General features: G+C 41.3%; 1 protein-coding gene across 2 annotated transcripts in view; it reads left to right on the forward strand.

Moving 5' to 3' along the window:
- Positions 1-47: 47 nt before the first annotated feature.
- Positions 48-14,236, forward strand: part of LOC133648264 (sodium/potassium/calcium exchanger 3-like) — a 42,784-nt gene continuing 28,595 nt past the window's right edge. Inside the window, exons 1-3 of one of the 2 annotated variants that reach the window (XM_062044191.1) lie at positions 48-979; positions 1,108-1,203; positions 10,911-10,987. In XM_062044191.1, the coding sequence (XP_061900175.1) occupies positions 871-979; positions 1,108-1,203; positions 10,911-10,987 (282 nt within the window). In that variant the 5' untranslated portion in view covers positions 48-870. The remainder of the gene's footprint in view (positions 980-1,107; positions 1,204-10,910; positions 10,988-14,236) is intronic. The other variant, XM_062044192.1, reaches the window with a different exon arrangement.

Here is a 14,236-nt window from a genome sequence, read left to right on the forward strand (position 1 = left end):
CGAAAGGGACAAGAGGTAAAAAATGGCTAGATGGAAGTGCCAGCAACAGTGTCTCCTCCTCCCCGCCCTGCAGCGACCCGAAAGGGACAAGAGGTAAAAAATGGCTAGATGGAAGTGCCAGCAACAGTGTCTCCTCCTCCCCGCCCTGCAGTGACCCCGAAAGGGACAAGTGGTAGAAAATGGCTAGATGGAAGTGCCAGCAACAGTGTCTCCTCCTCCCCACCCTGCAGCGACCCCGAAAGGGACAAGTGGTAGAAAATGGCTAGATGGAAGTGACAGCAACAGTGTCTCCTCCTCAGGGGCGCCGAAAAGGGGGGGGTAAAGGAGACGGATTATTGGGGCCCATGATGGAGAGGGGCCCAGAGAGGCCCCTAATGATGATGAAATTATAATACAGAAAAAATAATGTCAACTGTGATGCTGTTCTTCTTTCAAAAATAATGTATGTAAAATAGCATCAAAAAATGTTGCCGCTGTGTCGGGGGCCCTGTAAAGATTCTTTTCATGGGGCCCAAAATCCCTAGCGGCGCCCCTGCTCCTCCTCCCCGCCCTGCAGCACCACCAGTGCAGCCGCCCACTCACAGCAAGGGCGCCCCCTGGTGGTGAGCCATCGCACCGGCCAGCCTTCTCGCCTTCCTCCGACCGTGCAACCCCAATGTTTCTTCCGGACCCGGGAGATGTAAAGACTCTCTTTTCGACGTGTATTTCCACTTAGGAGCCCGGATCCCTTCCAGCTGGCTCGGATGCTGAGATGCCTTTGACGCGCCGCCTATCTCCCCGTTAAACAAGCAGGCGCTAAGCTCGGAATCAAACAACGAGCTGCTTTTGAGCCATTTCAGGAGCGTGGACATGTTCTGAAGGAGCGGCGGAATGAAGGCGGCGAGAAGACCGAGGCAGACGCTGCTCCTCCCCCGGCTCTGCGTCGCTGCTGTCGGTCTGCTTGCAGCCGCCTGGCTGGTGCATCCCGGTGATGTCTCAGGTGCAACATATTATCTTCAACTTGATGTGGCAATATTTTCTACATCCATCAAACGGAATGATCTGTGCTGCAGTGTTGATCCTCGTACAAAAATAATATATTCTCTACCGATGAACCAATCTGTGCAGCCTCTCATGGACCCACTGGAGATGGTGACATCTTCTTATCCAAAAAGGAGGTCGCCACACAGAAAGATAACAACCAAAGCACAGACTCAAAATCTGGTAAGATGAAATCATTTTTGATTTAATGATCAGCACCAATGATTAACATGTGACTATGCAGAGCACCAGGGGCGTCACTAGCTTTTAAGGACAGGGGGGTCTTAGCCCCCAGGAGATGCACAGGATGCGCACGAGCACAAAACTTCACAGACGGCTAACAAAGACTTAGAAATTAATCATTGTTATTATTATTATTTCAGTCTGTTTTTTTTCAATCTGTGTTCAGTACAACAACAAACATGGGTTTGCACAGTGACATTTTGTTTACAGCATCAACAAGAAACAATTACTTGCATGATCCTTCAAGATACACTGAAACACAATGAAAGTCATGGCATTAGCCTCTATGTTATTACTTCACAACATAGAGGCTAATGCCACCACTATAGCTCACAATACAATAATTGTTTGTTCCCAAATATTTTGAAGTTGCACAGATTACATTTTGGGCACATATGTGACTAAAATGGTTGTAAATTCAAGCCCTGGAAATATTACTTAATTACTTGAATTAAAGTAATACCTGAATCGGGATAATTTGGCTTGTATATAATATCAATCAATCAATGTTTATTTATATAGCCCTAAATCACAAGTGTCTCAAAGGGCTGTACAAGCCACAACGACATCCTCGGTACAGAGCCCACATACGGGCAAGGAAAACTCACCCCAGTGGGACATATATATATATATATATATATATATATATATATATATATATATATATATATATATATATATATATATATATATATATATATATATATATATATATATATTATGGCAAGCCGTTAAGGAAATTAAATATATATGGAAGTCTGAATAAAAATGAGAAACTTTTATATATACTGTAAATAAGAAAGACTTAGAGTCCGTCTGCTGATCTGAAAAAGAGCCAAAGCTGTCAAAGAGCTGAGGGACCATCTTCAAAGTGCAATGCTGAAACAAATAATGCAAACAATAAAATGTAACTTCCAGGGCTTCAGATTAACGTAGTCCCGTCGTCCCCGGGATGGTTAAAAAATTCACGGGACGAAATGAAATGCTCCCCGGGACGATGGCTTTTAACCATTTTTTTTTGTTTTTCTTTTTATGTATTTATTCATTTTACATTTTATATTAAATGTCTTGGTTTTTCCACCCTCTGAAAATCCTATGAAATGTTTAACAAGCCATCCAATAATAACACAACAGCTATTAATGTAACAATACAATAAAACAAATATATTTAATGATGTTTTTTTTCATTATTTTAACAATAGGCTAATGTATATTACTTTATATAGATTCTACAAGAAACACAAAACTTAAAAACTAAATGATTTACAATTGCAGACACAAGGTTCTTGTTCTGCAGTGCTGTGTGCTAATGTGCTTCGTACACCTGCAGGACCGCAAGCAAGGTCGCATAGAAAATGCGGACTGGATTTTGAGTGATGTGGGTATTTTCTATATGAACAAGTGGAATGGATTGGATACCGACGCACTAAAGGGGCTCTCTACCTTATGAAGTGAGGGGAAACTGAGTGAATAATGACAGGTTATATGATTATTTATTTAAACTCATATTCGGGCCACTTTATAATGAATATGTCGGCATGTATTTGCAAAAAACAAAAATATATATATATTTATTTATTTATTTATTTTTTTTAACACCAACTTATTTAGGGGGGCTTAAGAACATTTTAGGGGGGCTTGAGCCCCCCTAAAATAGGCCTAACAACGCCAATGCAGAGCACACACAAATCATCTTTAAACTAGGGCTGGGCGATAAGGCCTTTTTTTAATATCTCAATATTTTTAGGCCATATCGCGATACACGATATATATCTCGATATTTTGCCTTAGCCTTGAATGAACACTTGATGCATATAATCACAGCAGTATGATGATTCTATGTGTCTACATTAAAACATTCTTCTTCATACTGCATTAATATATGCTCATTTTAAACGTTCATGCAGAGAGGGGAATCACAACTAAGTCAATTGACCAAAAGTGTATTTATTAAACAGTTATTAAAGGCCTACTGAAATGTTTTTTTAAATTATTTAAACGGGGATAGCAGATCCATTCTATGTGTGATACTTGATCATTTCGCGATATTGCCATATTTTTGCTGAAAGGATTTAGTACACCTCCCTAGGGAGGTGTTTAGGGCACGTCCGACCGGTAGGAGGCCACGGGGAAGACCCAGGACACGTTGGGAAGACTATGTCTCCCGGCTGGCCTGGGAACGCCTCGGGATCCCCCGGGAAGAGCTGGACGAAGTGGCTGGGGAGAGGGAAGTCTGGGTTTCCCTGCTTAGGCTGCTGCCCCCGCGACCCGACCTCGGATAAGCGGAAGAAGATGGATGGAGGATTTAGTAGAGAACAACGACGATAGGGTTCGCAACTTTTGGTCTCTGATAAAAAAAAGCCTTGCCCCTACCGGAAGTAGCGTGACGACACAGGAGGAAGGACTGCTCATATTTCCCTATTGTTTACACCAGCGGCGAGAGAGATTCGGACCGAGAAAGCGACGATTACCCCATTAATTTGAGCCAGGATGAAAGATTCGTGGATGAGGAACGTGAAAGTGAAGGACTAGCGTGCAGTGCAGGACGTATCGTTTTTCGCTCTGACCGTAACTTAGGTACAAAGGTTCATTGGATTCCACACTCTCTCCTTTTTCTATTGTGGATCACGGATTTGTATTATAAACCACCTCGGATACTATATCCTCTTGAAAATGAGAGTCGATAACGCGAAATGGACATTCACAGTGACTTTTATCTCCACGCAGTGAAGCTCTTGAGCTACTGAGCTAACGTGATAGCATCGGGCTTTACTGCATATAGAAACAAAACAAATAAGTCTCTGACTGGAAGGATAGACAGAAGATCAACAATACTACCAAACTCTGGACATGTAAATACACGGTTAATGCTTTCCAGCCTGGCGAAGCTTAACAATGCTGTTGCTAACGACGCCATTGAAGCTAACTTAGCTACGGAACCTCGACAGAGCTATGCTAAAAACATTAGCTATCCACCTACGCCAGATCTCATCTGCTCATCACGACCCGTGCTCACCTGCGTTCCAGCGATCGACGGTACGACGAAGGACTTCATCCGATCACCGATGCGGTTGGTGGCCCGCAGACGGAGGAAGTCAAGGCGAGGTCGTTCGGCTAGCGCGTCTGCTATCCTCAAAGTGCTCCTGGTTGTGTTGCTGTAGTCCGCCGCTAATACGCTGTCACGCCAAATTTCTTCCCCCTACAAAAACCTTCCCTCCCCCATTTACTTCCGTGGTCATGTTTCCTCTTACGTCATTGACAGCGATCGATAGCACTTCGGCTTTGACTGCCCGTCGCTGGAAGGATACTTCGTCTTTGACAGCAGCTGGAATCTGAAGAAATCGATTATTGTTTTTTTTTGTACAGGCGCGAAACAGGACAGTCGCGTGCAGGTTAAGGACCCCCGGCAACTTTGTGATTTTATTGGACGCAGCCCCGGAAGTAAATGGGGGAGGGAAGGTTTTTGTAGAGGGAAGAAATTTGGCGTGACAACACCGATCGCACCTACAGCTTTCTTCTTTGCAGTCTCCATTGTTCATTAAACAAATTGCAAAAGATTCACCAACACAGATGTCCAGAATACTGTGGAATTATGAAATGAAAACAGAGCTTTTTGTATTGGATTCAATGGGCTCCGAATACTTCCGCTTCCACTGTTGACGTCACGCGCAAACGTCATCATATCGAAACGTTTTCAGCCGGAAGTTTGCCTGGAAATTTAAAATTGCATTTTATAAGTTAACCCGGCCGTATTGGCATGTGTTGCAATGTTAAGATTTCATCATTGATATATAAACTATCAGACTGCATGGTCGGTTGTAGTGGCTTTCAGTAGGCCTTTAAGCAGTGGCACAAACATTCATGTCATTTCCAAAACAGAAAGTGCAAAATTTTAATTAAAATTAAAGTACCAATGATTGTCACACACACACTAAGTGTGGTGAAATTTGTCCTCTGCATTTGACCCATCCCCTTGTTCACCCCCTGGGAGGTGAGGGGAGCAGTGGGCAGCAGTGGTGCCGCGCCCGGGAATCATTTTGGCAAGATTGTCAGAGACATTTTAAAACAAGCTATTAGTGCACTTTTGTGCATGTCACTAAGATCCATCCATCCATTTTCTACCGCTTGTCCCTTTTGGGGTCGCGGGGGGTGCTGGAGCCTATCTCAGCTGCATTCGGGCGGAAGGCGGGGTTCACCCTGGACAAGTCGCCACCTCATCGCAGGGTCACTAAGATGACAAATCAAAACAACACTAAATTAAAGTGCACTTTCTGTACAGAACGCCACTACAATAGTTTAAAACAAACATACGGTGTTGATCTGGAGATGTTTGGCTCGGCATTTTGATGGTGAGGGGGTGTGGCACCGAACGGAGATGTTGACATGCGGAGTAAGCACTCCTCATTCTCGAGCAGGTGACTTTTCAAATGATGCTACATATTAGCAGTAATGCAACTTTTTGTAGCAACACTTTTGCCCCACACTTGACAAATTACGGTTGTCTGATCGACATATTCCCACTTGTTGTTTTTCTTTTGGAATTAATTCTTCCTTCATTTGTTACCAGATTCGCACCTTCTTTCTCTCGTATTACCGCTCGCACCACTCCGCTAGCATCACAGCTAACATTACCCATGCTGCTACCTCTCTGCTCCGCGAGGGCGTATACGTATGTGACGTATGACGTGACAGTATGTGACGTATGTAAGAAGTTGCGCTTGCTGTCTGTGAGAAGGAGACACAGGAAAGAGTGGGAAGAGCCTGTCGTGTAATGCCCGCAGCTAAAAGCAACTGCGTGAGAACGTATACTCCAATATCACGATATAGTCATTTTCTATATCGCACGAGACAAACCCGCGATATATCGAGTATATCGATATATCGCCCAGCCCTACTTTAAACACACCTGGCAGTGTGTCCACCACCCCAAACTCTGCGCACCGACATGTTAAGGCACACTGAGCCTTTGAGGGATGCGGTTGCTAAGAAACTGAAGGATGCGTCTGTAGTTGAAATCAAAGCGCAATGCAGCGACCTGTTGTAAAGACCCGCTGATTAGTGGCCTCTTCATCACAAGCATGCTCATCACTTGAACATGTTTGCCTGAAGTGGGGAGTCATTTGGATGCTGAGAGGAGGTATGTTGAGGCTAATCTAAATCATATACTTGAGGGGCTTACAGACCTTTAGATCAGTGGTTCTTAACCTTGGTGGAGGTACCGAACCCCACCAGTTTCATATGCGCATTCACCGAGCCCTTCTTTAGTGAAAAATATATATTTTTATTTTTTCAAATTCAAGAAAAAGTCGTATATATTTTTTTACTGGTGCACAAAATGAACCGTGTATGAACATCACCTTGTTCAAAGAACAAAACCAACACAGTGCATGAACTCACAACAAATTACACACCTTACACCAGGGGTCTCCAAACTTTTTGACTCCGGGGCCGCATTGGGGTAAAACAACTTGGCTGGGGGCCGCGCTATATATATATATATATATATATGTATATATATATATATATATGTCCATGTATATATATATGTATATGTGTATATATACGTATATATATGTACACTACCGTTCAAAAGTTTGGGGTCACCCAAACAATTTTGTGGAATAGCCTTCATTTCTAAGAACAAGAATAGATTGTCGAGTTACAGATGAAAGTTCTCTTTCTCTGGCCATTTTGAGCGTTTAATTGACCTCACAAATGTGATGCTCCAGAAACTCAATCTGCTCAAAGGAAGGTCAGTTTTGTAGCTTCTGTAACGAGCTAAACTGTTTTCAGATGTGTGAACATGATTGCACAAGGGTTTTCTAATCATCAATTAGCCTTCTGAGCCAATGAGCAAACACATTGTACCATTAGAACACTGGAGTGATAGTTGCTGGAAATGGGCCTCTATACACCTATGTAGATATTGCACCAAAAACCAGACATTTGCAGCTAGAATAGTCATTTACCACATTAGCAATGTATAGAGTGTATTTCTTTATAGTTAAGACTAGTTTAAAGTTATCTTCATTGAAAAGTACAGTGCTTTTCCTTCAAAAATAAGGACATTTCAATGTGACTCCAAACTTTTGAACGGTAGTGTATATATATATATATATATATGTATATGTGTATATATGTATATGTGTCTATATGTGTGTGTGTATATATATATATATATATTTATATATATATATATATATATGTATTCATACATATATATTCCTCGCGCACTAATTGACTTTAAGAGCGTACTTGCTGCATGTCACGTTATCGATGGCATATTTAGACAATATGATTTGCCTGAGTGGCTAGGAGACGGTAGAAAATGGACTAGTAAGGACAAATTAAAAAAATAATAATAATTTTTTTTTAACTTGGGACTTCCCGCGGGCCAAATTTTGGACGCTGGGGGGCCGTATCCGGCCCGCGGGCCGTAGTTTGGGGACCCCTGCCTTACCCACATTACCATGAATTGATTAACATGGACTTATTCGGGTGTTAGCATTTAGTGGTCAATTGTACGGAATATGTACTGTACTGTGTATTCTCTTCCTTTGCAATCTGCTAGTAAAAGTTTCAATCAATCAATCAAAAAACCTGCAAATCAGATGGAAAATTAGAGGGAACATTGTTTGGTGGTATCCATAATACGCTGATGGGGAGAAGTTTTTATTTACACGATAAGTCGGATGCCTCTTTACCTCCGTGGCGGAGGCTCCGCCGAACCCCTGAGGCCGACTTACCGAACCCCTAGGGTTCGATCGAACCCAGGTTAAGAACCACTGCTTTAGATAGAGTACAGGTTTTACTGTCTGATCTGGGTTTTATGCTGCCGACCATCCATGGGTGAGATGGGTCAGTACCACTACCAATATTGTAAATTTTTCTATTTATTAAAGGTGCGTGCTATTGACAGTGAATATGAACACAATAATTAAACTGCTTCCCTATTCTCTTCTATGCCATACAATTGGTTGGGCACAACAAAGTCGGGAGTACTATTTTCTGTTACTCATTTAGATCCTTTGTTTCTTCTGTGTCCAGGGAATTAGTCTGTGAGTTTGTAAACATTAACAAAAACAAAACATGACTCCAGTATCAATCATATATTGATTATTGATCTGCCCTTCTCTTATGTGCGGTGTACTTACTGACAACAGTTATTGTTAGGGATGTACACTATTTTTTGGTATCGGTTCCTATCTGGATCGGTCCAGGGAAACCGTTACGATTCTGGACAAATGATGAAGCCATCAATAGTTATCTTATTCAAGTGCGCCATGTCACATGAACTTACTGCAGGTGCCGCTACACCACAATAAAAAGACACAGGATCTGATAATCAGCTTGGAATAATCACAAATAAGGAAGCAACACCATACAAAAGTTTGCAACACAGCAATATTTCCTCCACAAAAGTCCCACGCAAGTTAATAAGGGTGTCCGTTTGAACGCACTTTACTCACGAGTCACGACCGCCGCTACCACGCTACTTCAACCGTTCTCTTAGTGATCCAGTAACGCACAGGCCAATATTAATCCACTCCAAAAAGTGGAAAAAAGAAGTATAAAAATAATCCATACAGTTGCTCTGAAGCAAGATGACATCGGCTGACAGGCCTCTATGCTTGCCGTCTGACATAGCGCCGCCTTTGTGTGGCATCAAAACACACCTTGCTTAAAGGCCTACTGAAATTAAATTTTTTTATTTAAACGGGGATAGCAGATCTATTTTATGTGTCATACTTGATCATTTCGCGATATTGCCATATTTTTGCTGAACGGATTTAGTATAGAACAAGATAAAGATCGCAACTTTTGGTATCTGATAATAAAAAAAAAAGGCTTGCCCCTACCGGAAGTAGCGTGACGTAGTCAGTTGAACATATACGCAAAGTTCCCTATTGTTTACAATGATGGCCGCCAGAAGTGAGAGAGATTCGGACCGAGAAAGCGAAGATTTCCCCATTAATTTGAGCAAGGATGAAAGGTTTGTGGATGAGGAAAGTGCAAGTGAAGGACTAGTGGGGAGTGGAAGCGATTCAGATAGGGAAGATGCTGTGAGAGCCGGGGGTGACCTGATATTCAGCTGGGAATGACTACAACAGTAAATAAGCAAAGAAGACAGTTGTATGTGGGATCGGTGTATTAGCAGCGGACTACAGCAACACAACCAGGAGGACTTTGTTGGAGAGCAGATACGCTAGCCGGCGACCTCACCTTGACTTCCTACGTCTCCGGGCCGCCAAACGCATCGGGTGAAGTCCTTCGTCCTTCCGCCGATCGCTGGAACGCAGGTGAGCACGGGTGTTGATGAGCAGATGAAAGCTGGCTGGCGTAGGTGGAGAGCTAATGTTTTTAGCATAGCTCTGTGCGGTCCGGTTGCTAAGTTAGCTTCAATGGCGTCGTTAGCACAGCATTGTTAACCTTCGCCAGCCTGGAAAGCATTAACCGTGTATTTACATGTCCACGGTTAAATAGTATTGTTGATTTTCTATCTATCCTTCCAGTCAGGGGTTTATTTTTTTTGTTTCTATATGCAGTTAAAGCACGATGCTATCACGTTAGCTCGTAGCTAAAGCGTTTCGCCGATGTATTGTCGTGGAGATAAAAGGCACTGAATGTCCATTTCGCGTTCTTGACTCTCATTTTCAAGAGGATATAGTATCCGAGGTGGTTTAAAATACAAATCCGTGATCCACAATAGAAAAAGGAGAGAGTGTGGAATCCAATGAGCCAGCTTGTACCTAAGTTACGGTCAGAGCGAAAAAAAATATGTATTTCACTGCATTCTAGTCCGTCACTCTAACGTTCCTCATCCACGAATCTTTCATCCTCGCTCAAATTAATAGGGCAATGGTCCGAATCGCTCTAGCTGCGTTGAAAACAATAGGAAAATATGAGGGAGTGAACAATTGACAACGTCACGCTACTTCCGGTAGGGGCAAGGTTTTTTTTTTATCAGAGACCAAAAGTTGCGAACTTTATCGACGTTGTTCTATACTAAATCCTTTCAGCAAAAATATGGCAATATCGCAAAATGATCAAGTATGACACATAGAATGGATCTGCTATTCCCGTTTAAATAAAAACATTTCATTTCAGTAGGCCTTTAAGACAATGTAAAATGCCGCTCATTTGCCATAATGGAGGTGTTTATTCTTATGTGTTGTGGAGCGGCTCCACACTGTGTTGTGGAGCGGCTCCACACTGTGTGTGGAGACCCATAATTGGCTGCTGGCCGCTTGTCAGCCGGGGGACCAAAAATAAAATAGTGTCAGTCTGTGATGGACATTATTTTTCATGAAAATAGGCCCATTCTGATAGCAGCACATCCCTATTTAAGACAAGGTCCTTGAAAGGGAAGTTTGAAGGGAACAGTTGGGAGAAGTGTGTAAAATGGCAGGACAGATTGTGAGGAGTCACAAGAAAAAGGGAGAAAACTGGATTAAGATGCAAGTAAGGCAGCTTAGTCACACACTGAGCCGCTCAGTTCTGCAAAGAAAAGTCCAACAGAAAAATGAACTAAGCCGTGAAGGAAAGTTTCTAATCTTAGAACAAGACAATTAAGTAGATTTTCTGTGTCGTGATGTAAACACAGATAATGAATAATGTTCCACTATTTGTTGTTGTCGTCTGTTCAGCAATCAGTGAGTTTCCTAAAGACATCTTTAGTCTGGAGCAGAGGAGAGAGGGAGCCGTCATCCTCCATGTGCTCTGTGTGAGTTGTCTACTGGCTCACATGACAAATGATTTTCTTCTTTTTCTATCTACATGTTTCACTCCCTGGCCATAGTGTGTGATGTTTAATTTCTTCTTCTTCTATCTACATGTTTCACTCCCTGGCCATAGTGTGTGATGTTTAATTTCTTCTTCTTCTATCTACATGTTTCACTCCCTGGCCATAGAGTGTGATGTTTATTTTCTTCTTCTTCTATCTACATGTTTCACTCCCTGGCCATAGAGTGTGATGTTTATTTTCTTCTTCTTCTATCTACATGTTTCACTCCCTGGCCATAGTGTGTGATGTTTATTTTCTTCTTCTTCTATCTACACGTTTCACTCCCTGGCCATAGTGTGTGATGTTTAATTTCTTCTTCTATCTACATGTTTCAGTCCCTGGCCATAGTGTGTGATGTTTATTTTCTTCTTCTTCTTCTATCTACATGTTTCAGTCCCTGGCCATAGTGTGTGATGTTTAATTTCTTCTTCTTCTATCTACATGTTTCACTCCCTGGCCATAGTGTGTGATGTTTATTTTCTTCTTCTTCTTCTATCTACATGTTTCACTCCCTGGCCATAGTGTGTGATGTTTATTTTCTTCTTCTTCTTCTATCTACATGTTTCACTCCCTGGCCATAGTGTGTGATGTTTATTTTCTTCTTCTTCTTCTATCTACATGTTTCACTCCCTGGCCATAGAGTGTGATGTTTATTTTCTTCTTCTTCTATCTACATGTTTCACTCCCTGGCCATAGTGTGTGATGTTTATTTTCTTCTTCTTCTATCTACATGTTTCAGTCCCTGGCCATAGTGTGTGATGTTTAATTTCTTCTTCTTCTATCTACATGTTTCATGCCCTGGCCATAGTGTGTGATGTTTATTTTCTTCTTTTTCTATCTACATGTTTCATGCCCTGGCCATAGTGTGTGATGTTTATTTTCTTCTTTTTCTATCTACATGTTTCATGCCCTGGCCATAGTGTGTGATGTTTATTTTCTTCTTTTTCTATCTACATGTTTCATGCCCTGGCCATAGTGTGTGATGTTTATTTTCTTCTTCTTCTATCTACATGTTTCACTCCCTGGCCATAGTGTGTGATGTTTATTTTCTTCTTCTTCTATCTACATGTTTCACTCCCTGGCCATAGTGTGTGATGTTTATTTTCTTCTTTTTCTATCTACATGTTTCATGCCCTGGCCATAGTGTGTGATGTCTATTTTCTTCTTTTTCTATCTACATGTTTCATGCCCTGGCCATAGTGTGTCATGTTTATTTTCTTCTTTTTCTATCTACATGTTTCATGCCCTGGCCATAGTGTGTGATGTTTATTTTCTTCTTCTTCTATCTACATGTTTCACTCCCTGGCCATAGTGTGTGATGTTTATTTTCTTCTTCTTCTATCTACATGTTTCACTCCCTGGCCATAGTGTGTGATGTTTATTTTCTTCTTCTTCTATCTACATGTTTCACTCCCTGGCCATAGTGTGTGATGTTTATTTTCTTCTTCTTCTTCTATCTACATGTTTCACTCCCTGGCCATAGTGTGTCATGTTTATTTTCTTCTTCTTCTATCTACACGTTTCACTCCCTGGCCATAGAGTGTGATGTTTATTTTCTTCTTCTTCTATCTACATGTTTCACTCCCTGGCCATAGTGTGTGATGTTTATTTTCTTCTTCTTCTATCTACACGTTTCACTCCCTGGCCATAGTGTGTGATGTTTAATTTCTTCTTCTATCTACATGTTTCAGTCCCTGGCCATAGTGTGTGATGTTTATTTTCTTCTTCTTCTTCTATCTACATGTTTCAGTCCCTGGCCATAGTGTGTGATGTTTAATTTCTTCTTCTTCTATCTACATGTTTCAGTCCCTGGCCATAGTGTGTGATGTTTATTTTCTTCTTCTTCTTCTATCTACATGTTTCAGTCCCTGGCCATAGTGTGTGATGTTTAATTTCTTCTTCTTCTATCTACATGTTTCACTCCCTGGCCATAGTGTGTGATGTTTATTTTCTTCTTCTTCTTCTATCTACATGTTTCACTCCCTGGCCATAGAGTGTGATGTTTATTTTCTTCTTCTTCTATCTACATGTTTCACTCCCTGGCCATAGTGTGTGATGTTTATTTTCTTCTTCTTCTATCTACATGTTTCAGTCCCTGGCCATAGTGTGTGATGTTTAATTTCTTCTTCTTCTATCTACATGTTTCATGCCCTGGCCATAGTGTGTGATGTTTATTTTCTTCTTTTTCTATCTACATGTTTCATGCCCTGGCCATAGTGTGTGATGTTTATTTTCTTCTTTTTCTATCTACATGTTTCATGACCTGGCCATAGTGTGTGATGTTTATTTTCTTCTTTTTCTATCTACATGTTTCATGCCCTGGCCATAGTGTGTGATGTTTATTTTCTTCTTCTTCTATCTACATGTTTCACTCCCTGGCCATAGTGTGTGATGTTTATTTTCTTCTTCTTCTATCTACATGTTTCACTCCCTGGCCATAGTGTGTGATGTTTATTTTCTTCTTCTTCTATCTACATGTTTCACTCCCTGGCCATAGTGTGTGATGTTTATTTTCTTCTTTTTCTATCTACATGTTTCATGCCCTGGCCATAGTGTGTGATGTCTATTTTCTTCTTTTTCTATCTACATGTTTCATGCCCTGGCCATAGTGTGTCATGTTTATTTTCTTCTTCTTCTATCTACATGTTTCACTCCCTGGCCATAGTGTGTGATGTTTAATTTCTTCTTCTTCTATCTACATGTTTCACTCCCTGGCCATAGTGTGTGATGTTTATTTTCTTCTTCTTCTATCTACATGTTTCACTCCCTGGCCATAGTGTGTCATGTTTATTTTCTTCTTCTTCTATCTACATGTTTCACTCCCTGGCCATAGTGTGTCATGTTTATTTTCTTCTTCGTCTATCTACATGTTTCACTCCCTGGCCATAGTGTGTGATGTTTATTTTCTTCTTCTTCTTCTATCTACATGTTTCACTCCCTGGCCATAGTGTGTGATGTTTATTTTCTTCTTCTTCTATCTACATGTTTCACTCCCTGGCCATAGTGTGTGATGTTTAATTTCTTCTTCTTCTATCTACATGTTTCACTCCCTGGCCATAGTGTGTGATGTTTATTTTCTTCTTCTTCTATCTACATGTTTCACTCTCTGGCCATAGTGTGTAATGTTTAATTTCTTCTTCTATCTACATGTTTCACTCCTGGGCCATAGTTTGTGATGTTTATTTTCTT

The sequence above is a fragment of the Entelurus aequoreus genome, linkage group LG04 (genome assembly GCF_033978785.1).
Source record: "Entelurus aequoreus isolate RoL-2023_Sb linkage group LG04, RoL_Eaeq_v1.1, whole genome shotgun sequence".
Taxonomy (NCBI): domain Eukaryota; kingdom Metazoa; phylum Chordata; class Actinopteri; order Syngnathiformes; family Syngnathidae; genus Entelurus; species Entelurus aequoreus.